The sequence below is a fragment of the Prunus mume genome, linkage group LG2, assembly GCF_029339155.1.
Source record: "Prunus mume cultivar Tortuosa linkage group LG2, ASM2933915v1, whole genome shotgun sequence".
Taxonomy (NCBI): Eukaryota; Viridiplantae; Streptophyta; class Magnoliopsida; order Rosales; family Rosaceae; genus Prunus; species Prunus mume.
The window spans coordinates 38,754,007-38,779,535 of record NC_142699.1 but is presented as its reverse complement, the minus strand read 5'-3'; the positions used below and the strand labels follow the sequence as shown (position 1 = coordinate 38,779,535).

The following is a 25,529-nucleotide window of genomic DNA, read 5'->3' as shown; positions in this document are numbered from 1 at the left end:
GAGAATGTTTAACATGTCTATGCTGATTAATTTTTTTTTTCAATAAAAGGTTGAAGCAAAGAAGCCGCAAAGAAACTGCATGACAAGAAGGAACATCAGAAGAAGAAGCACCAAACTTGTGCTTCAAAGCATAGCAAACATTCATCATCCATACAAGCATTAGATTCAGAAAATGACACTACTGAAGTGGAAAGGAGGAAGAGTGGTCATTGTAAGCTATCAAAGTATGTTAAGCATTCAGATTCAGAAGATGAATCACGTAAAAGAGCACGTCGACGTGAGAACACTGTCAAGCATTTAGATTCAGAAGATGAATCAAGTACCAGAGCACATCGAAGTGGGAAGAACCCTGTTAAGCATTCAAATTCTGAAGATGAATTCCGTTACAGAACACGGAGAAGTGAGATGAACCATGTTGACGCTAAAAAAGGGTTCGGCAGTTCTTAAGGCCAACTTAGTGATGTTGGGCATTCGGTATGATTTTGGGCCTCAGTAGAGCACGTGATTTGTAAAATAACACACGCTCAGTAAGACCTTTAGGCACCGGTGTGGTACCGGCCGAAGGCTCTCCGATGCTTAAGTAAGTACGGACTTAGTTAACCTGAACTAACAGATCAATAGGCAGTATGCCGTAAGTTCTGATTACCCCCATTTTGGGGAATTGTGCACCTTTTATAAACTTTGGGAGGTGTGCAAGTTGTGTAGAATTTCGATGTGGGATTGTGGACATTCACTGTGGATGTGCCACGCGTCCAGTGGGCATTCATGTTTCTATCCTGCGATCGGCAAGCCTGGTGTCGTGGGCTCCCCTAGCGATGATGCATATTGTCCACGATGAATAATCATTTTCTAAAAATCTTGTATGCCGTGGGCTCCCCTACCGATGATGCATATTGTCCATGTTAAACATTCAACTTTAGAAGATGAATAAAGTAACAGAGCACGCCGAAGTGGGAAGAATCTTGTTAACCATTCAGATCCGAAGATGAATCACGTTACAGAGCACGGAGAAGTGAGAAGAACCATGTTAAGCATTCAGGTTCAGAAGATGTATCACGTAACAGAGCACTTCGAAGTGGGAAGAACAATGTTAAGCATTCAGATTCCAAAGATGAATCCTGTTACAAAGCACAGCAAAGTGAGAAGAACCATGTTAAATATTCAGATTCAGAAGATGAATCACGTAAAAGAGCAGGTTGAAGTGAGAAAAACCTTGTTAAGCACTCAGATTCGGAAGATGAATCACGTAACAGAGAACGCCAAGGTGAGAAGAATCAGTTCATAAAAATTGGAAGAGATGATGGTCAAGGTGATGCCAAGGGAAAACATGACAATTTAGAACTAGAAAAATACCCCATGAAAGGTCGGAATGAATCACACTACAAGCGTTGAAATGTTGCTCCTAAACTTTCAGAAGAAGAAAGAGCTGCTAGGCTAAAGGAGATGCAAAAAGATGCTGAGTTGCATGAAGAGCAAAAATGGAAGCGACTGAAGAAGGCTGAGGAGAATGATGCACTGGAAGCTACCCAGGCTGTCAAATCCAGTGGTAGGAACTTCTTGTATATTTTTATATAAGCTCAAACTGGTTCAAAAGAAACCAAAATATCCAAATTTTAAGTTCACTAGGCATGCTTGCAACTGCCATCAATTTGATGAAATTTCTCAAATATCCACCCCGAAGTTAGGAAACTAGTAAGAGATGAGGAGGTGTGCACTGACCTGAACCTTGCACAGAAAACTTAAAGAAATTCCCTTTGAATGTTGATCAGAGCTCTTGAGGTATATCAGTTTCAATGGAGAACTTAACAATGGCCAAACTTGAGCAACCTTGATGAATGCATCAACTCCTCCAACCACATGAGCTACTACTGTCTCATCTTTATCCAAGTACTCCAATGAGTATCTGCATGGATTGATGCATTCCAAATGAAAACATTTGAAAATATTTAAGAGCATAATGAATATACAAAAACCAAAATTGCTAAGGAAAATGTCTCACCTTGATTTGTTTGCACTTTTTCCCACAAGTCGCCTCATGGTGCATAGAACTATTCTGTCTTGCACTTTTGTTACAAACCACTGCAATGAAGATTTCCTGCAAAGTGGATTTCATGAACTCAATGAAGCAATATACTGAATTTTTATTTTTATTTCATAAATAGCACCTTTTGTGGAAAAGTAATCAGAAATAAGGTCACCAAGTATTTATACTTATTCATAAGAATATTGAAATAAACCCTACAGTCACAACAAAGAAAGAAACAAATTTTTGAAATCATAAGACGGGTACTGGAAAAACAAACCTCAAAGACTTTGCAGCATCAAGAATATCATTTATGTATACATCATTTGGAAAAATCTGGAAAAATGAGATATCATCATCAATGTATTTAAAAGATCCAGAGTATAGTGCTCATAAGAAATTCGAGAGCAGTAGCAACTCATTTAAAAGATGCACAGGGTGTTGAGCTTACTTCTTTCTTAAAAATACTCACCCCATCCAACTTTGACAAAGCAAAAAATAAAAAGAAACATAATTGCAATTTCATCTCTATGAAATTACGTAAGAGAAAAAAAATTTATTATTTTTTTGGAAAGAACATTGAAGGGGCTGGCATGGCGTCACCCTTGGGTGGAGCACTGCAATGTCAGCCCAAGCCATGCAGGCACTGCCAACAGTGCCCAGCACCTGCCACCATGGTTCAGCAACAGATGGGAGCATCGCATGAGTGCTATATTGTCTTTGATGTTATAGTAATACCTCTAATTCTAAGCTTTATTAAACAATGACACTAATGAAGAAAGATGTCCTGAGATAATCATGTTTTGATACCTCAACATTCCTTAAACCCATAGTCCCCTCCAGAATTTCATTTAGAAGCTCATGATTTACTTCAGATGGCTCAGTGGCATCTCCAACTTTTTTGGAGAGAAAAGGTCTTCCAACTTTGGAATGTATGTCCTAAGTGACAACCCAACGCAGTTTCCCTCAAAAGCAATGACCTTAAGGATCTGTAACTGCATCCTCAAAATTTCTTTAAGCTAACTCCTTACATAAGAATCAAGACCCTCAGAATGTCTGTACGTATTATTTCAGCCTTAACTAATATAATACCCTAGAAGCAAACAGTACTGTAAAATATGATTTTGAATGAAACCTCAAACTTGTCTGCATTCACATTCATCGGATCCAACAGATCTTTCCCACATTTATGGTAATCAACATCTGCACCCAGTTTTGCTTTCTCCAGATCCTAAAATGGTACACAGCTATTATCTTGAAAGATTTCATATGTGATTTCCAAATAAAATTCAAACATTCCCAACTTATGGAAATAAGGATATCATATACAACCTGGGGGGTGAGGTAGTCAAGCAAAAGTGAGAAAATGAAAAGAACAAAGAAACAACCAACAAGGGATCACATAATGTGCAGATTACTACACCATGGAAATCTGGGAATTTTCAACAACTGTAACATTAAAGGGATAAAGGGATAAATTACAACATGTGTACACACCAGATAACTGTAATTAAATTCAACCTTTATTCACAGACTTGTAAGAAAGAGCAGATTAAGTCTCCATTCAAACCCATTTGTATCAAACAAATTGGCCTGATGCCTTGTCATATACCAAAGGTCTGATCAAAAAAGCTGATAATGTTTCACCAACGGAAAACCACCTTTTCTTCAACAAAATCTAATGAACATTTCAACTTGCAATATCAGGGCCAAGTCGATTAAAATCCGCAATACAACAGAAAAGGTCGAAAAATTAAATCATACATTAAATATCAATGCACAATGGCGAGGAACACTGAAGACTGAATCTTCACCTTCCCCATGGGTCCGAATGAGACCCTCAATTTCATTTGAGACCTTGGTGCTCTCAGCCTCCACAAGTTGAGCTCCTGTCAAAACGCCCTAAGTATACTTCTAACAAAAATTGGAGAATCCCATAGTGCAGTAAGTTCTAGTACTAAATGTCACAAACCCACTAGCAAAATCGATTGCCCGTAAAGAAAAACACAGTGACAGATATATTAGAGGAGAAGTTACCAAATTCTTGATCCTCTAAGAGACCAACATCAGAGCATTCTGATAGCGGTTCAACTCTGCTCTGCTCTGCACATTCACATGGAGAGTTAGGGAAATGCAAGGAATTGTGCAAATTGGACGAAAAAGTGGGATTAATTTCAAGAAAACCTGGAGGAGGAGACCGCAGTTTCTGATTAAATCATCAGAATCTGAAGGGGATAATTCTGAGGCATATTCTTGGCGACAACTTTCGATAATCGCTTCCAGCTCTCTCACTTGTCTTCAAATTTAAACACAAAATAAACAATAATTCAGAAAATAAACAAAAAAGTAAATCCAATCTACACAGACAGACAGACAGACAGACAGACAGACAGAGACCTCTGAATGGTGTTAAGGTCGAGTGGTTCTGAAGAAGGAATTGGGTCTTCATCCATGTTCAAAATGAGAGAGAGAGAGAGAGAGAAAATTCATAACTAAATACACAAAAATCACAATAATGTTTCGAAAATTGCTACGAACTCATTGAGATTTCATCTTCCTCCTGAATTTCCTGTTTCATGGTTACGCTACATTAGTATTTTATTATTATTTATCCTAAATTATTACTATTATTATTGTTATATTACTTTTTAGTTTGTACATTTGTTAATTATATTTACTCCAAATTTTTATTTTTATTTTTATTTTTATTTTTCGTGCGAATAGACCATTTCTGGTGCTAATCAGTTTCTCTCCTCTTCAATTTGTTAATGTTTTTCTTTTTTAGGTTTAAGGGATGTTTTAAAAAATAAAATGGAAATATACAAGCGATCCATTCTACAACATCAGGAAATAATTATTCAAAGTCATTCACTGTTCAAGTTTTGCTTAAGAAACGTGTAACCAAATCATTTGAGATATGCTATGTGGGAAAATATCATTCCCAAGCACCAGTGAAAAGACACATACTCACTCCATGCATGAGTTTTCGTTTACCAAATATTAAGATTGTAGTTGTGCAAAATATCTGTGTCAAGTAAAATGTCATTCGTAATCGTCTATTATGTCAGTAATAATTCCACTATATAACATATATTATACATTTATATATAAAACGGTTTAGGACAACACAAACACCAGACAAAATAGATTAAAACATGAAATAGAAAACAACATTTGTACAACTTAGCTAGCCAACCTAGACCTGAACAGAAGCAAGACAATGCATAAAAACCGCACAAACATACTACAACTAATTATAAGGGTATGGATTCCCTGGCACAACATAGACATGCATCACCTTGAACCAAAAAACACTCTCATGGTGCTATCTGCATCGATTGCAACAAGTCCCGAAGGCAGGATTTATCTTTTCTTCTGTAAGCCAGCCTTGAATAACAAAACACCATTTGTTGTTGTTACAAGTGCTGCAATGATTGAACTTAATCTTCCCATAAGTGAAACATATCTACGATATGTCTTCCAACAGAGAAAACTCGGCTTAATCTTTGTCTCAAAGCATCCCTGATTCCTTTCATATCAATGTTGTTACGTTGATTCAAAGAACACAAAATTCTAATGCTTCCTCTTTGTGACCAATTTGGACATGCCAAGTAGTCCAACTAGATATGCCCGAGATTCCATGAAAATGGTGCTTACTCCTATGATGCAAATGCCCGCATCAACAATGCTTCCACATTACCTTGCATGAAAAACACTTCAACGTGAGGCTTTTACAAAACTATAACAATAAATATCATGCTGTGGTTCAAAGCCTGCATTGTTTAAGACAAATGCTAAGCTTCAACTTGTATGGCAATACCTCATGCTTTTGTGAAGCTTTTAGGATACTGTGAATTTTGTTGAGGTTTTCCATATTTGGAGACTCAAACCCTGCCTGTTTTGGTTTTTTGCTGAACCAAATTTGTAACGAGAGAAATCTCGTTTTGAATTACTTGCTTCTTAAATTTGGATTTTGGAGATTCTGATCTAGAGCTGGTTTCACTTGAAATTCAAGTGGGCTTGTTGGTTGATTTTGAACTTGTCCTTTGACGGTTTTCTTGTGTAGGATCTTTGTTTGATTGGGTGATGAATTTTTTGTTGTGTTGTTTTTGTGTTCTTTACCATGTTCTCTCCTTCTTGTATTTATAGTAAACTGTTTCTTTTCTGGAGTAGGGTGATTGTGTTTATTTATTGGGTGGCAAAGATATCTCCCCCCTTTTTCTCTTCTTTAATGGAAGGAAAGAAAATAGGATTTCTTCTTTGATAGGCTCTCAAATAGGCAATCACTTCCCTGTTTTTCTTGAAAAGGAACCCATCTCTTTCCCAATTTCAACTGCCCCTTGTGATATTTTACCCGTGATGGTTAGTTTGATGCTTATCCTCTCGAGATTGTAACTTATCTTCTTGGGAGAATTACTTCTCAAAAGACAAGAAAATCTCAATATATATATATATGTATTTGATCTTTTTTTAATCAACTTGATGTCATGAACCCTTCAATCACTTCTTCTATGAATTCTTGACTTTTCTTTATCCCAGATGTCACGTGGGATTGTTCCTATCCAAATGGATGATGTCTCTTCCTTCCATCTTTCTTTGATTTTTTTGCCTTTATTCCGATTTGGGTGTGTCAATTTTTGGCCCAAACAGAAATGTTTCGAATTCATTGAAATATTTTTGGAATGGAACGATTTGAGGAGTGGAAGAGAGGAGAAATGAGAATATATGGGGTTTTGGTTTTGTTTTAGCCGTTGTTTGTAGTGTTTTGAAAAGGTGTTTCCTTGGGGTTTTTCCAAGTTGACCTTTTTTAAAAAACTGAACCCAACACCCAAAACTCAAGACAAGAGAAGGGAAAACGTCATCGAAATGCAAAGGGAGTCAGACAGTCTAAAAGTAAATTAATAATCTATTTCCATAGCCATTTTTAGGCTTTTCTCGCCATTAAATTCATTGACACAAATGTGATGGATTACTGACTAGTGACAGAAGGTCCCATCAGATACTTTTTCATTTTCCCACACCACACTACCCCTAGTAAATGACGGATTCTTATCCAACTAGTTGCCTTAATGAAATATAAAGAAAATAATATATTTAAAGCAGTGTCCTCTCAATTTTTATATTAATATTTGGTAGTGAAATATTATATTACCTTTCGGGGTAAAATGTGTCATAATTCTGACGGTACAGGTGTCCAGATCATGACCAACCCACCCATACATAGAAAAGAATGATATAATTGGGCAGAGATGAGAGAGAGCTGAGTGAGAAGTTTAGGGTTATGAGTGAAGGGGTATGACTGAGAACTATGAGTGAGAAGGTATGAGTCCGAAGAGGTTTCAGTGAGAAGATCTGAGTGAGAAGAGGTACAGGTGATAAGATTCAACATGTCTTCGTCTTCATCTCCCGCTCAAACAAAGAGGTGTCAGTATTGTGGAGTTGCAATGGTGCTTCGGGTTTCAAAATCAGATAAAAATCGAGGGAAGTCATTTTGGAAGTGTCTAACCTCCTATGTAAGTTTTCATTTCCAGAATATGTATGTGGGTGTGTTTTTGCCTAATAAATTACGGTCATAAATTGACCGAAGGGACTTCTTCTCGACCCTAGCACCTACCCATGGACCGAAATGGCCACGTTTCGTTAGGCATTTCGCCTTCCAAAACAAGAGAAAAGCTGCGAAGGCAGAATCTTCTCGACCTCGCGACCGTGTATTATGAGCCAAAGTCGAGGGCCGTAAAAGACATGGCCGAAGGCACTACGGTCAAATCGCCACGTGGTCTCAGGGTCCCACGCCCCATTTAATGAAGTAATACCTTTGACTATCGCAGCAAGCCCACTAGTCGCATGAAGCAATTAATGCACGAGGGAAGAGGGGAAGTGATTGAAGTCAGGATTTGGTAATAGAGATCAGAGTGGTTAGGCACAAGCATTCTCACAAGTATGCTTACAACTTGAGGTCAGATCACCAACCACCAAACCAGGGCATTAAATGCATTCCCACGGCCAAGAGGGCAGAACCCACGATCAGGGCGGTGGCCGAGATTTACCCGGATCCATAGGAGTCACACCACCATGCTTCACGATCCCAAATTCCGATTTGACTACCCACTTACCCCGATCAGGCTGCATCACGCAGATCTTTTCAGCCATCGATTGTCCCTCCAGGACTCCCCCTATAAATACTAAACTCAAGACTACATTCAAAGGATTCAAACACCAAACAAAAGCCTCCCACGGAGCAAATTATATTTTCCTGTAATGCACTTTCAATACATTTATTTGCTTTCCTAGGAGTAGTAGTAAACTGTAAGGAAAATCCATTCATCAATATATTATACGACCCTTGATTTTCAAGATACCGGAGCACCATCTCTGTTGTCATCTCATTCACCCTATATATCATACGACGTCGCTCTCGAGAAATGCGCCGAGCACCGCCTAAAACCCACCACCAACATCACCATTAAACGGCCTTGTAGCTCGGGCCGTGAACTCGACGGCGAGATCGGTTCCTCTCTTAGCACAATCGTTTGATCAGAGTCGAACTCAAACAGCGCATCATTTAAACCATCTTCGACCCAAAGCCTCATCACCATCTCGACGACGTAGATCGTGGCCGCACGCCACGCACAACTACATCGCATCCAAAGAAGGACGCGTCACGTGTTAACGCACATCCCCTCGGCCCGAGCACTGTGCCATCGATTTGCGCAGCCAACACTTTTGGCACGCTCGGTGGGACACTTGTCAAAAACTTATGGTGGAAACTAGGGCACAAGCAAAGCTCAAAAACAACACAGTCAAAATGACTTCCGAGGCTCTTAAGTCCACCTCACCAATCACTATCGCCGAGACCGAACACGCGGTCAAAATCTCGGCCAGCATTCCAATAACGACGGATCGTGCAGCTGAGTCCATGGGAGAGCAAGCAGTAGTGGAGGATCTCATGGCTAAGCAGGCCTACAAGATAGAGACATCCTTTATGGCCGCAACGGATAGATTCTCCTCAAAGCTACGGACGCTCTTTCAGGAGAGGATGCCGGTGGACGTAGTCCGCGATGCCTCCAGAGCCGGACAGAGAAGCCAAGAGCGCTAGAGGTTTGAGCCCTACGGCAAAGCAAAGCAATCTTGGCGCCTCTGTCCGAACAAGCGTCTCACTCGATAAATAGGGCAATCCCGGTGACATGGTGAATCCGGACCGACTGCCCACCATAAACAAGACACAGCCCACTCCATGCTTTGGCGTGTCATCGGGTAAAGCAGCCACACGCATTTCGCGGTCCAAAGACTCGGCCCGATTCACCGTGGCCGCCCGCACACATCCTAGCCCAAGCAACGCGATCACGCTTTATCACAGACGCGTCGTTATTTCCGCCAGTTCCCACCTTGGTGCGGTTCGCCATTCCAACAATGACACATACGCACCCCAATCAAACCTACAATGTCGATCCGATGTCGCCCGGCTCGGTAACACCGAACCCCTTGTTCAAGTGGTCCAGCAGATAAAGCCGCAGAACGATGCGCAACAAGTCCGGCGCCACTTCCAACCTAGCCGAGTCGCCTTTAGTATCCTCGGACCGAAGATGTCCGCGCGCGACCAAGGACGGCTTAGCCCGAGGCGGCCGGGGCACCAAGTTATACCTTGAGTCGTACCCACCGAGAAGCCCGGGACTTGGCGCGACTTGCTCCCTAAGGCTTTTGGGCACGCCGCGCATCAAAACACTCGCCATGGGCACCTCTCCTTTTGTCTTGACCTACGGGCACGACATTGATAAACTATTGGAATTAGAGGTTCGATTTCTTCGAGTTTTCAAGCGACTTAGGCGAAAGAAGGACTATGCGCAAACGCGCCGGAGTTTAGAAAATTTAAAACGGTCAAGGCTCGACGCATACAATTCGGTGCGTGTTCAAGAAAAAATGGCATCAAGGGCCTACGACAAAAAAGTCAAAAAGAAAAATAGGGGGAGGTAGGCGAGCGAGCTGAACAAACAATGCGGCCAATATAAAGCAAACAGCATACATTCAATCATTTAGAGAAGAAGGCCTACGCCTTGTATATAGATGAAGAGATCATTTTTTTTTACAAAAAGAAAAAAGAATAGCCAGTCATGGCCGATTAGAACAAAAAAGGGGAAGAGAATATATGCGTATATTTATGTGTCTGTATGGAACAAGAAGGAAATGTTTAAATTATTACATCCCAAAATCTTGAAACACCTGCCCACCTAAACCCCCTCACTAAACATCCCCCATATTAGGCATGTTATCCTTCTCCAGGCAATGTCCCCACCATCTATGTCCGCCTGCCACCTCGCCCAGATTAGCCTCCTTTCGCCGTGCCCTCTTTTTCTAGGTCGCTGCCCTGAGGATTTGCCTGGTCGAAGACTTCAGCTCGGTTCCGACCGCGACCGCACCATCTCGGCGTTGGAGGATGAGATCTCAACGGGCCTGAAGCTCGGCGATCCTGAACCATGACCTGCGCAAGTTCCTCATTCTCTCTTTGGACAACGAGGTCATTTTCCTTCAGACGGGCCATGGCAGGTTGGACTTGTTCTTTATCACGATAGCTCTTGCTCGAGCGAGCATCCCTCGGCCATCCTCATGTTCGCCTCAGCATATCGACCGATCATCTCTTCGCCCTCGGCCAAGCGAGCCTATAGCTCATCCAGCTGAGCCGAGTCCAGCAGACCTAACGCCATGGCCGTGTCTAGGCAGGACCTGAACTCCATGAATGTCTCGGCGGTGGTCATTTGGTGAACCCCATAGGGGTATTTATAGCAAACTAAAACCTAGAGACAATAGAATTAAAATCCCCAGCTAAAACAGAAATCCTATTCCTAAAAAAATAGGAAACTTATAAATCCTACTAGGATTTGGAAAACTAACTTAGAAATCCTACTAGGATTTGGAAAACTAAAAAATATAGGAAACTAAACAATTTAGGTCCTATGCATCCTGCATCACATACCATAAAAAATACATCAGTCCGATATTTCTACTTCCTCCAACTCTTGTTGTCGCTTCCGGATGAGATACAACCCCAAATCAATGTGCTGCACATGTTTTTCTTGTCAATCCCATAATATATGTACATTCAAACAATTGCATAATCAATTAAACTTACATCTCCTTTCAACCAACCGTCAGCTTTAACGAGGGAAGCGAAGAATTCAATCTCAGCTTCCACGTTGCCAAATTGCATTACCAAACTATGAATACAAAAAAAGTTTTAGAACACAACAATTAAAAAATATATACACTCATGCCTTCTATCTCAAAAAACAAGGGACTTACTTTGGGTTATGGCGCCATTCCCAACAAAGTTTCAGCAATTTCACCATATCATCATGCGGAATTGCCTTCATTGGGTCTAACGTCCAAAGTCGGGTTGTCCCTGGCAAATTTTTTTAAACCAATTCACTAGCTTCAAAGATCTTCCACATAGGAATAATCCTCTTCCTCTTCCGTAATTGGACCCTTCGTTCCACTGCTTTATGTTCATCATTCAACCAAACGTTCAACTGAGATAGCACAGCTGTAGGTTGATCCAAATCAATGGCCCCGAGAGTAAACTCAACCTTTGTCCCCTCCGTGCTCTCGCCAATGTCATCGCCAAGCAACATAACTTCATCATCCGCTTCCTCACATTGGTTTCTTTGCACTTCCTTTTTCTCACTTCTCTGTCCTTTCACTTCCTTGCCATTCCTTCTTTTTTTTTGCAGATCCTCTCCCTCACTACTTTTTCTTTGCAGTTTCTCTCCCCCATTGCTTTTTCTTTTCACTTCCTCTCCCTCAATGCTCTTTCTTTGCCCTTCCTCTCCCTTGCTGCTTTTTATTTTCACTTGCTCTCCCTTACTTCTTTTCCTTTGAGCTTCCTCTACCTCACTTGGTTTTCTTTGCACTTCACCCCTTTCAATCCCCTCCTCTTCCTTTTCCTCTCCCTCATTTCTCTTACTCGCCCCTTCACCCCTTTCAATCCCCTCCTCTTCTTTTCCTCTCCATCATTTCTGTTATTTGGCCCTTCACCCCCTTCAATGTCCTCCTCTTAATTTTCCTCTCCCTCATTTCTGTTACTTGGCCCTTCATCCCATTGCATGCCATCTACTTCCTCACATCTCCAAAATAGATGTGACACGACACAACGATTCGTCCTCTCTTTCAGTAAAGCTATGTCCCTTCTCACTTCCTGCTCAAAATGAGGACCTAAACAGTGGTCCAACATTTTTTCCATCCGTATGACCTTTAACTCAAGGACGTCCCTTTCCCGTTTTACATGAAACAACTCGGACCTCAACAAGCTTACCGCCTTGTTCAACTCATTAAGGTTAGCACATGAAGAAGGAATTGACTTTGCCGAGACAACAGCAGGGCAATCCTGTGGCCAACTCCATAATGGTTGTCTCATTTCCTCTTCACTTCGGACATAGCGCCCAAGAATCAACTGATCTGTTTGAATACAGACAAAAGTCATATGCAATCATTCTACTTCATAATTTCATTGAATCTTATAAATAGTTCCAAGGGTTGCAAACCAAACCTCTTTGCTCTGGAAAAAATAATTGTTCAACTTTCTCATCTCGGGAACAGCCGTAGTAGTTCTCCATCGCAAAATATGCTGGAAAGCTGTCGGTCAACAACCTTGCAGTAATTCAGGTCCGCCATTCTAGGAATTAATTCATATACCCAAATCTACAATCCACAGGACAAAAGTTAGTATTTAAGTTTTAAATTCCACAAAACATAACTGACATGAACATTATTACCATGTACTTGGAAAGCATACGTAAAACCTTTAAAACTCCAACCACCCCTTTGCACTTCACCATGCTTATCCTTCTTGCCCTTCTCATTTCTTTGGCTTGTTCCCGTTACCTTACTTTTCCCCTTCCCTCTTCCCTCTTCATTTTCAAAGCTTTTCACATACTTTGTTGGTGCAGAAAATAGACTGTCTTGGGTTTTGTCAAAGGACACCGAACCCCACGAATACCTGTTGAACGCATCCAAGTCCTCTACAAGGGTCAGGTAATTTAGATTGATGTTCAAATGCTTGTCCTTTCCCAAAACCACTAACTCAGCAAAGTAAACAAGAGCTAGCTTGTAGATGTCATCTTCCTCTGTGCACCTCAGAAATGCTTCTTCTAAAGAATTACATGTAATTCCTTCGTCTATAAAATATCTTTTCTGAAGTCTAATTTCATCACTTTCTCAACTGGAAACTTCATGCACTTCCCCAAAACGAAGCCCTATGATCAAACAGAAATCCTGACGAGTGAACTGAGCAACGTCGCACCCTATTAAGAAACTCAGTCCATCCAAGTCTTTCACACCCTGCCCCGCTACTCTATGCAACACAACCCCATGCACAATCTACCCGCTAAACTGAATCTTATCTATATTCAGAAGATGGCAAAAGCATGATGTCTTGAATTGTTCTAATTATTCGGCACTCAACTTCGCTCGAATTGCTGCTAGAGATGAATTTGCATGTGAGCAGTTGTTCACCCATGATGAATATGCCTCTGACTCTAGCCATACCAGCTCCACGTTGGATCCCATTTCCTGAAATACAAAATGAAATAACGTGAACACATATACTACCACGTATTTGCACAATCACATTGGTATTTACACAACCAGTCAACCAGAACATTACAAATTTGACAAAGTACATGCGCATAGGGATTACTGATCACAGACTTTAACATCATCAAAGCAATATGACAAATTTTGTGCAAATACCTGTTAATGCAATGATTTTGTGAATTACAAGCAATAGCATATGTTTTATTTATGGATCCAAACTCCAATCAATGGTTGATGCATGAGTGAGTGTGAGTGCAATCTAGGCAAGTTCTACACTTCACACACATGACAATTATTGTCATCTCATACACAACACAAAAAAATAAATAAATAAATAAATAAAGATGGTGGAAGGAAGCAGAGCAAAGCATCTACTCTGCTATCTGCTTGCTAAGCCATTGCCACATCTTCTTTCTTTCTAGCTTTTTCTTCAGTCCGCCATAATCGTCATAGATCAACATTTTTTCAAATGCTTTGCACTTTTATTCATAAGTTTATTATTATCTGTTCTCATTTTTCACAGGCAAATTTAGTAACAACGGAAATAATATTTTTTCCAAAAATTATATATATTCTAGCGCCAGAGAGATAATTTGCACTCTGCACTGCTTTAAATGTGGAAGGTTTTAAGGGCCTCCAATTCAACATCATTACCTTATTCATATCATTATTGACATGTTATTGACATGTTATTCACTTGACTTTCATTTGTTTTTTAACATATACCCAAGCAAAAATTAACATGCAACTGAAGACCAGAAGTTTCAGCTACACTTGCTCACCATTTCATGAATTCACATTGCCTTTTAAATTTGCTCACATCCATACTCTTAGCGAATCCAAAGAGAGAAGCAAACACTGAAACAATCGTCTTTGGCTTCGATGGCCAACCAAGGAGCCTCTTCTTCTTCTGCTCCTTTCACCAAGTCATGGAAATACCATGTCTTTCTGAGCTTCAGAGGTTTTGACGCTCGCTTAAATTTCACAAGCCCTTTGTATAGAGCTTTGCGTCGAGAAGGAATTAACACCTTCATGGCTGATCATCAGCTCGGAAGAGGAGAAGAAATATCAAACGCGCTTCTCACAGTAATTGAAGACTCAAAGATTTCTGTGGTTGTGTTCTCCGAAAACTATGCCTCCTCAAAGTGGTGCTTGGATGAGCTTGTTAAGATTCTTGATTGCAAAGAATCAAATCAACAATTGGTCATCCCAGTTTTTTACAAGGTGAATCCATCAGATGTACGGAATCATAGAGGAAGCTTCGGGGATGCACTGGCTAACATGGACTGCAATAATGTGGAGAAGGTCAACAGATGGAAGGAAGCACTTTCACAAGCTGAAAATTGGCGGGGTTCACTCTGTCCGATGAGTAAATTTCCAACCCCCTTCTCTTTTCGTTTCTTTTTTTATTTTATTTTTCCTATAACTAATTCATTAGGTTTAATGTATGAGTTAATCGATCATTTTTTGAGAAAATAAATTATAAGATGTGACGAAAAAAGAAAATAAATTGTAAGAGTTAATTTATACATTTTGTGTGTATTACGTTCCTATATGCTCAAGGCCAAAGGAAGGCCTTTTTAAATTACTTTTTATAGAAACATGCCATGTGACTAAATGTTTCATATGCTTTTAAATTTGCAGGTATAGATCTGAAGATGAACTGATTCATAAAATCGTTCAAGACATTTCACAACAAGTAATAGACCGTACATATTTATATGTGACAGAGTATCCAGTTAGAATGCGTCATCCTGTAGAATATATACTTAAGCTTTTAGATTTGGGGGAAAAAGACGTTCGCGGTTATGGGGAACTGGTGGAATTGGCAAGACCACAATTGCTAAAGCTGTTTATAATTCAATTGCCCATGAATTTGAAGGTTGTTGTTTTTTGGAAAGCGTTAGAGAATGTTCAATGTCGCATGGAGGTTTAGCCAAACTGCAAAAGACTCTTCTTTTTGAGATTCTAAAGGGGGAAAAATTGAAGGTGACCAATGTTGATAAAGGAGTCACTATGATAAAGGAATGGTTGCGGGGTAGAAGGGTTCTCTTGGTTCTTGATGACGTGGATGACATGGAACAGTTACACAAGTTAGTTGGGGCATGTGATTGGTTTGGTGTAGGCAGTAGAATTATCATAACAACAAGGGATAAGCAACTGTTAACTGCTCATGATGTTAATTTAATACATGAGGTCAAGATTTTAGATGATCCTGAAGCTCTTGAGCTCTTCTGCTGGCATGCCTTCAAAAGAAGTGAGCCTCCTTTGGATGATTATGTGAAACTTGCACGACGTGCAATACGCTATGCTCAAGGCCTTCCTTTGGCTTTGAAAGTTCTCGGTTCTTGTCTATATGGTGGAAATATAGATAAATGGGAAGCTGCATTGGATGGTTTCAAAAGCACGAAAATTCAAGACGTTCTCAAAATAAGTTACAATGCATTGGATCACAGCGTACAGGAGGTTTTCCTTGACATTGCATGTTTCTTTAAAGGTAATAGAAGAAGTTATGTGATAGAAACACTTGCAGCTTGTGGCCTCAACGCTAGGTATAGCATTGAAGTACTCATAGAAAGGGCCCTCATAAGTGTTGAACATGAAGAGTACATTCAGATGCATGACTTGTTAGAAGAGATGGGTAAGGACATAGTTAAGCAAGAGTCACCCACTGAAGCCGGAGGACGTAGTAGATTGTGGTTTTATGAAGATGTCAAGCATGTCCTGACTAATAATACAGTAAGTAAATTAAATAATATATGTGAGTGTAAAGTTTTATTTAATTCAATAACTAACACATGTTGTGTGTTAAGTATAATATTTTTTTAATTATAAATACTTTGTATCACTTAGTACTTTTTTTTTTCTATTAGGGAACAAATAAAATCACACGCATCGTGTTAAATTTCCCCAAACAAGATGGTGAGATATTCTTGGATGTTGGCAGAAGCTTCTCGAAGATGAAAAATCTTAAAATTCTCATAAACTATAACGTACACCTTTATGGAAACGCTAGTTCTCTCCCAAACAATTTGAGAGTGCTTTATTGGAAAAGATATCCGTTCCAATCTTTTCCACCCAATTTTCTTCAACTCGTTGTGCTCAATATGCCTTGCAGCCACATCAAACAACTAGGGAAGGGATTGAAGGTATTTTAAACTATCTCTCATCCCTTATTATTTTTGAGGCCTCATTTATTGATTGATGTATGTTGTAAATTTCTTTAATGCTATCCATTTGATTATTATTCTTTTTAATTATTATTTTTTTATTTCACAGCATTTTAAAAATTTGGAATGTTTGAATTTCACGGGATCTGAATTCCTAACTAAAATCCCCGATCTATCCAGCAGCCCAAACTTAAGGTACTTGAAAGCGAATCGTTGTACAAGTTTAGTCAATGTTCATCCATCTGTTGGAGATCGTGATAAACTTGTAATATTGGATTTTTCTGACTGCCATAAACTCACGAAGTTTCCAAGAAAAGTTAAGTTGAAATCTCTGATATTTTTTCGTCTTAACGGTTGCATGAAGTTGGAGAGTTTCCCAAAAATTGTGGACAAAATGGAATCCTTATGTTCTTTGGACCTTGGGAGAACTGCCATAAAAAAGTTGCCTGCATCAGTTGGACATCTCATTGGGCTTAAAAAATTGGACTTATTTGGAAGTACTATAAAAGAGTTGCCTTCATCAATTGGAAATCTCACTGCCCTGGAAGCTTTACTGTTAGATGGAAGTGCTATAGAAGAGTTGCCTTCATCAATTGGAAATCTCACTGCGCTTCAGCGATTAAATTTAGAAGGATGTGAAAACCTTGCAAATCTACCACAATGTATTTATGGGTTGCAAAATCTGGAGTATATTAATCTCAATCGGTGCCCAAAACTTGTCACACTTCCAAACAACTTGTTCTCTGAAGTTTTATCGAGTTCAGAATCACTTCCTTCGGAGATTCGAACCAACGAAAATAGTCCACACGATGGCGACTTCGTAAGGCGGAGGAGATTGGATTTTGAAGAGTGCAATGTATCAGACATTGATTCCTTGGAGAATTTTTGTCGCTGGTCCAACTTAAAGAAAATTAGTCTATCCAAAAGCAATTTTGTCTGTCTTCCTGTGTGCATTAGTAAATGTGTTAACTTAAAGGAGCTTGATTTGAGAGGTTGCAAGAGGCTTGTAGAAATTCTAGTACAACTTCCAGCGTCTATAAAATGGGTTCACGTGAGGGATTGCATATCGCTGGAAAGATTTTCAACATTGTCAAAGATATTGGAAGACGGAGACATGCAAGGCATTAGTTACATGGACTTGTCTAATTGCCATAGGCTATGCGATAATCTAGCGTTGGACGTTTCGAAGATAGCAAAATTATTTAATGAGGTAACGTATTTATCTTTTATCTATATAATTAATATGCATACATTACATGTATTGTTAATACCATACTATGTATGCTGCATGCACGACTAATTAATAAAAATAATAATATATGCCTGTGTTGTGTTGTTTTGTGTTATAGATGAAGTTCCGTGGCAATGCAAGGATTGTCTTTAGACTACCTGGCAGTAGCAGTGAAGTTCCAGAGTGGTTCACTTTTCGTAATTACCTTGATGACTCTGATGAGAGTAAATTTAACTACATTGATCATGATGGCAGGAGTGTTCGTAATTACGAACTTCCTATTGCAATTCCTTTGACTTCCCTATTGGAGAACCAATCCCTATTGGATAACACAAAATTGGTTTTGTGTGTTGCTTGGGAAATTACGAAATCATTTGTTAGCCCTTGTTCTCTTGAATTTGCTTTTCAGACTCATACTCGAGATGAATGGCGTGTGTCTGGGGGAGAGACACAGGCAGGTAATGTGTGGCTGGAATGTATGTCATTATTTCCGCGTTGGTACTGTCTTCCATTTAAGCTGTCTACATCGGATATGTTTCGAGGTACTACTATGTGGTGGGACTGTATTCCATTATTTCTTGATGATCAATTCATGCCGCCTATTTTTCGAGTTACTGTTAGCGGCAAAGGTTGCGCGTCAAAAGCATTGGGGCCCACTTGGTTCATAACAATATGTCAAGGGATTATGATGATTATTATCCTGGCAAACAGATAGATGAAAATGGATTAGATGATATTTCCCTCTGTTTGGCCGACCGCGACCTCGAAATGCGTATGGACAACGACCACGGAATGAGCGATTTGTTCCCAGATGGTTACTCCGATTGGTGAGTTATTCTAGTAATAATAAATATAATTTTTCATATATATTTTAAGGTACTTTTAGCAATATGTTTCATATCAAATTAATTTAATCTCACCACTTAGTCAGATTATGATTTTTGTTCTAAATTTTTGATTGTCTTTTTTATTATTTTTGTACCTGAAATTTGAGAGTTAGTATTAAATTGGGAAAATGATAGTTTAGGGTGGCTAATTGAGCGAAAATTATATATTTTAAGGTAAAAATAAAATAAAATATGGGACTATTGCACATTCCTTTACATAAGAGTAAATACATTTTTATTTTTACTAGTCTTCCAAATCATACAAATGCATTTTTCAATGTATTGTATACGGATTTTTCAATGATGCCCATATTTATATTTTTTATGTTGTCAAAATGTGTATGTATAATAAAATAGAATTTTTCTATTTAAATCCCACACTTCTCTTTGTTCACCCTATTAGCTGTTAAGTTTTATTATTGTGTAAAAAACAAAAAATTTGTCATCCAACTTAATATCTAACCCTATTAGATCTATACACACACCCCATCACTCTTCATATTAAGTTTTAGAAAAATACAAACTCCTCTATATCCTTTTGCCAGATTACTCCCCTTTCAAGGATGTAAAATATTGAGGAGTCTACCTCTTTAAAAGATGTGATGGGAGCTGATGGAAGGGCTGGTTGATTGCTTGACTATATTGATCTTATTCTCTTTCCTTTGATTCATATATCCAACATTTTAGTTCATATGTCGGCCCTAATAATGAAATTTAAGAGTTTAATGATTTAAGTATTAGAGTGAACAAATAAAAGTATGGTGTTTAAATAGAAAAACTGAACCAAAAAAAAAAATATTTTGAACTTTAAAATGCACTTATTGTTGTTCATCCTGATTTGATCTTTAAACTGAACCAAAAAATTGTGAAATTTTGAATTAGAAGTTGGGGTGAACTTAAACATTAATGAACAAAGAAAAATGCGGAGTTTAAATAGATAACTCATGTAATATCATCCTGATTTGATCTTTTTTTCTTTCTTTTAAATTAATCCACCTATACTGTTTTTTATTTTTCCCAAGATATAACGGGCGACAAGGATGGCGTAGGACAACGCCCGCCACGCACAAAGCTCAGAGGACGAGAGATTGCGCGATTGAAATTGAAATTGATCGTTTTAAATTCAACCTTTTTGTTAATTCATTCGAATATTGAAGCAGAAGAAGAAGAAGAAGAAGAAGAAGAAGAAGAATGGCGTTGAAATTTCTGAACAAGAAGGGATGGTACACAGGGAGCCTTCGGAACATAGAGAACGTGTGGAAGGCAGAGCAAAAGCACGAGGCCGAGCAGAAGAAGTTGGACGAGCTCTGCAAACAGATCGTTGAAGAGCGCAAGAGTGATTGGAGCGGTTGAAGTTCTTGTATGATTTGGGATTGGCCGTTGGGCGCCCTGGTGGTTCCGATAGTTTCAAAACCTTTGAAGCCTTACCCAAGACCGAAGAAGCGCCTTCCTCCTCTGCCGCCTCCAAGGTATTTGTATTTCTGATTTTTACTTTCCCAATTGTGTGCATCAATGATATTGTATAAAATGTAGTGCAACTACAAAGTCATGTTTCTTATGATCCTTTGTGACTACTGATTCTCCAGCAGCAGGCATCAGCGTCTGTGCCGGGAGCTCTGTTCGAAGAAAAGCCTCAATCTGCCAATGATGCTTGGAGGAAGCTCTACTTGGATCCTTTGCTTATGATATGGCAGCGTGAGCAGGAAGCCCTTTCTCGTATTAAGAACAATCCTGTCCAGATGGCCATGATTCGCAATTCTGTAAGTTTGTATTTTTTTACTTTTCTCTTGCTCACTTTTATCAAGAATAAATTAGTTATGCCAGACAGCATAGTTAGACATGACTTGATGATTTCGAAGTCTGCCAATTGTATAAAATTCTACCTCTCATAGACATACAAAAAATAAATAAATAAATAAATTTCTGTAGATATAAAAATATGTTCACCGGCGCCATTTTGGTGTGCTGCATAGGTTTTAGGACCTGATTGGGGAATCATGATGTCTGATATGTGGAAGAAAAAGTAGTATGTTGAGAAAATTAAAGAGTTGGATGTGGAAGAAGTGTATATGAAGGCTCAGAGAGGATGTAAGTTTGAAGAAAAAAACAGGGAGAAGAAGAAGAAAGAGTATAGCTAAGACCAGAACTTTTCAGTGTTAACTAAATGCTCCCTCCAGAGAGCATTTCTGGACCAACCATTCACGGGGAGCTGATGCAGAAGTTAAAGGTGTTAATGGAATTAAATTAACTTGATTGTAGTAATGGGGTAGTTTTTATTTAAGTGATGCAGCCGTGGCTTGGTTAGACAAGACTTGTTAGTTACAGAAGCCTATAGCTAGCCTCTTATTCTGAGGAAGATCTTTTTGTCCCTTGGATCATGACCTCGGTAGATCTGTAAGTCTTCTCGATTTCTTTTTAACTTGAGTAAATAATTAGAGTTCTTCTAGCAGTAACTTCAAACAGCTGTAGCTGGGTTTCTGTTCTTGTAGCAGGGCTTGCACCCATGGTTTACACCACAATATCATTTTATTACTAAGTTTTTTTTGGGTCTTTTGCTGAGTTTATCAGGGTTTTAGTAGATGTCTATGATTAGTTTAAGAGAATGTTTGACGTGTATATGCTGATCAATTTTTTTACTTCAATAAAGGTTGAAGCGAAGAAGCCCGCAGAGAAACTGCATGACAAGAAGGAACATCAGAAGAAGAAGCACCATAATGGTGCTTCAAAGCATAGAAAACATTCATCATCCATACAAGCATCAGATTCAGAAAATGATTCAAAGTATGTTAAGCATTCAGATTCAGAAGATGAATCACGTAAAAGAGCACGTCGACGTGAGAACACTGTCAATCATTCAGATTCAGAAGATGAATCGAGTATCGGAGCACATCGAAGTGGGAAGAAGCCTGTTAAGCAAGCATTCAGATTCTGAAGATGAATTCCGTTACAGAACACGGAGAAGTGAGAAGAACCATGTTAAACATTCAGATTTAGAAAATGAATCACATAACAGAGCACGTCGAAGTGGTAAGAATCCTGTTAACCATTCGGATTCCGAAGATGGATCGCATTACAGAGCACGGAGAAGTGAGAAGAACCATGTTAAACATTCAGATTTAGAAGATGAATCACATGACAGAACACGCTGAAGTGGGAAGAATCCTGTTAACCATTCAGATTCCGAAGATGAATTGCGTTACAGAGCACAAAGAAGTGAGAAGAACCATGTTAAGCATTCAGGTTCAGAAGATGTATCACGTAACAGAGCACATCGAAGTGGGAAGAACCCTGTTAAGCATTCAGATTCCGAAGATGAATCCCGTTACAGAGCACAGCGAAGTGAGAAGAACCATGTTAAACATTCAGATTCAGAAGATGAATCACGTAAAAGAGCAGGTGGAAGTGAGAAAAACCTAGTTAAGCATTCATATTCGGATGATGAATCACGTAACAGAGCAGACCGAGGTGATAAGAATCAGTCCATAAAAATTGGAAGAGATGATGGTCAAGGTGATGCCAAGGGAAAACATGACAATTTAGAACTAGGAAAATACCCCATGAAAGGTCGGAATGAATAACACTACAAGCGTCGAAATGTTGCTCCTGAACTTTCAGAAGAAGAAAGAGATGCTAGGCTAAAGGAGATGCAAATAGATGCTGAGTTGCATAAAGAGCAAAGATGGAAGCGATTGAAGAAGGCTGAGGAGAATGATGCACTGGAAGCTACCCAGGCTGTCAAATCCAGTGGTAGGAACTTCTTGGATGCTGTTCAAACAAGTGTTTATGGTGCTGAGAGGGGAGGAAGCTCAACAATTGAGGAGAGTATACGTCGCCGAACACATTATTTGCAGGGCATATCTAAAGCAAGTGAACGCAATGCTTTTCGTCGGTAATGCTGTTGTGTTTTGTTGTTTGTCCGGTTCCATTAATCCAGGTGTTCAATACATGAATGTCTGCAAGAACAATTACATGCTTAGAAGATCTGAGTTTGCATCAACACTTAACCTTTCTTTCATATAATTGAAAATATAATAAACTTGTGTGAAATCTAATAGCTTTTTTTGTATGAACAATTCACATTTTTGTATATTTTTCTATAAGCTCAAACTGGTTCAAAAGAAACCAAAATATCCACATTTTAAGCTCACTAGGCATGCTTGCAACTGCCCAATTTGATGAAATTTCTCAAATATCCACCCTGAAGTAAGGAAACTAGTAAGAGATGAGGAGGTGTAACACTGACCTGAAACTTGCACAGAAAACTAAAAGAAATAGAAATTCCCTTTGAATGTTGATCAGAGCTCTTGAGGTATATCAGTTTCAATGGAGAACTTAACAATGGCCAACCTTGAGGGACCTGGATGAATGCATCAACTCCTCCAACCGCATGAGCCACTACTGTCTCATCTTTATCCAAGTACTCCAATGAGTGTCTGCATGGACTGATGCATTCCAAATGTAAACATTTGAAAATTTTTAAGAGCGTAATGAATACATAGACCAAAATTGCTAAGGAAAATGTCTCACCTTGATTTGTTTGCACTTTTTACCACTAGTCGCCTCATGGTGCATAGAACTATTCTGTCTTGCACTTTTGTTACAAACCACTGCAATGAAGATATCCTGCAAAGTGGATTTCATGAACTCAATAAAAGAATATACTGAGTTTTTTTTTTTCATAAATAGCACCTTTTGTGGAAAAGTAATCAGAAATAAGGTCACAAAGCATTTATACTTATTCATAAGAATACTGAAAAAAAACCATACACTCACTCCCATATTCAGCAGATAGAAGAAATGCTATCTGATCATATGATCATATGACAGGAATCAAGCTGAGAGAGCACATAATTCAAAAGACATGTCAAAGATTAAAAAAATTAAAAACCTTTAGAGAGAGAACCTATTAAAAATATGACAGGTAATGCAAGTGTGCGTGTGTGTTGTGATTGGCTCGATATTTTAGAGGGATTTGTTTGCTAAATGCCTTTTAATTACTGAAGCACTACCAATTGCAGTAGAGGAAATATATATATTTTTTTTAAACAAAAACAAAAGAATACCACAACAACAAAGAAAGAAACAAATTTTAGAAATCATAAGACGGGGTACTCATTTATAAGAAAGAACGTCAAAGACTTTGCAGCATCAACAATGTATTTAAAAGATCCAGGGTATAGTGCTCAAAGGAAATTCGAGAGCAGTATCAAAAGAACATTGAAGGGGCTGGCATGGCATCACCCTTGGGTGGAGCACTGCAATGTCAGCCCAAGCCATGTAGGCACTGCCAACAATGGCCAGCACCTGCCACCATGGTTCAGCAACAGATGGGCGCATCCCATGGAATGTATGTCCTAAGTGACAACCTAACGCAGTTTCCCTCAACTGCATCCTCAATCCGTTCTGTGTTGTCAAGCCTACATCAATCAAACAAAAAAACTGAAAGTATAAGAGAACTATAACAAGCTAAATGAAATACACACACTCACACAAAAATAAGGTCAAAGTGGCATAATTACCATTTAAGTGTACATTCTAAATTCTGTAAAGACTTCAAAATTATATTGTTCTTCTCAATCTGATTTTCAAGTTCAAGTAGCTGCAAGTTAAACACAAGATATCTTAAAATGGTAAAAAGGTTATGGAAATTTCTTTAACAAGCTAACTCCTTACATAAGAATCAAGACCCTCAAAATGTCTGTATGTATTATTTCAGCCTTAACTAATATAATACCCTAGAAGCAAACAGTATTGTATAATATGATTTTGAATGAAACCTCAAATTTGTCTGCATTCACATTCATCGGATCCAACAGAGCTTTCCGACATTTATGGTAACCGCTTATGGGCGCTTTTTGAAGAAGCACCAGTCAAAGTGTTTTTCTAAGAAGCACTTGCATTTTTAACAAAAATTTCAACATTCTTCTAATAAAGGGGCTTTGAACAAAAGCGGTTATGAGTATAAGTACTTCTTATAGAAGCAGTCCCAAACGTTATATCATATTTAGTTTAACATAAAGTTTAGTAATCCAAACTTGAAATACCAATATATTTTGGAATCCGAAATATTCAGAATTTTGAGATACATTTTCATTCCAATCCAATTCTTTTCGGAATTTTCAGACATCGAATTTAATTTAGACCTGCCAAAGTTGAAAATCTTTGGATCCAAATTGACCGCAATAGGAATTTCCATTCCAACTTGCACCCTACTCATATCAAGGAAAAACGCAATAAACAATCAAAAAGATAACCACACGCATTAGGTAGGACATATATCACACTCAAGCACACAATAAAACGTTCTCTGAATTTTCTTATCCATGAATCCAGGAAATCTCTCACTTCTATCAATTTCATTATACTCAAACATTCCAATTTCAATAAGAGACAAAGACCTTGACTCAAGTGCATGAAAAACTCCAAAGTCTTTCTTCCCCAAACCGTCTTGCAATCAAGAAAAAAAAAAGTGATATGAAAGAAGTGGAAAGACTTTTCAAAGTCTGAAACTTAGTGATGAAGACTTGTGAATTTATTGTGAAGACTTCCTTTTTTTTTTTTTTTTTTTTTTTGGCTCTAACCTTTCAAGGATCTTCCATTCCATTAATTGTGCGCTAAAATAGCTTCCCATAAAG

General features: G+C 38.7%; 1 protein-coding gene, 1 long non-coding RNA gene and 2 pseudogenes across 4 annotated transcripts; 2 read left to right on the top strand and 2 right to left on the bottom strand.

Moving 5' to 3' along the window:
- Positions 1–95: 95 nt before the first annotated feature.
- Positions 96–24,698, bottom strand: LOC103322675 (uncharacterized; annotated as a pseudogene). Its single transcript, XR_016124240.1, has 8 exons — positions 24,672–24,698; positions 24,414–24,493; positions 24,281–24,311; positions 2,834–3,018; positions 2,304–2,359; positions 2,000–2,095; positions 1,720–1,903; positions 96–1,118 (listed from the first exon to the last, which is right to left on the bottom strand). The product of XR_016124240.1 is annotated as an uncharacterized LOC103322675 (transcript).
- Positions 3,949–4,613, bottom strand: LOC148920290 (uncharacterized). Its single transcript, XR_016124242.1, has 3 exons — positions 4,421–4,613; positions 4,208–4,319; positions 3,949–4,126 (listed from the first exon to the last, which is right to left on the bottom strand). It is a non-coding gene; the product is annotated as an uncharacterized LOC148920290 (long non-coding RNA).
- Positions 14,489–18,838, top strand: LOC103322728 (TMV resistance protein N-like). Its single transcript, XM_089046203.1, is given in 9 exon segments — positions 14,489–14,942; positions 14,945–14,975; positions 15,251–15,408; positions 15,411–16,345; positions 16,480–16,755; positions 16,886–17,986; positions 18,126–18,483; positions 18,550–18,636; positions 18,639–18,838. Coding segments are annotated over 9 exon segments (3,600 nt in total).
- LOC103322729 (uncharacterized) lies at positions 19,911–23,001 on the top strand (annotated as a pseudogene). Its single transcript, XR_016124241.1, has 4 exons — positions 19,911–20,363; positions 20,484–20,654; positions 21,542–21,710; positions 21,829–23,001. The product of XR_016124241.1 is annotated as an uncharacterized LOC103322729 (transcript).
- Positions 24,699–25,529: the final 831 nt, after the last annotated feature.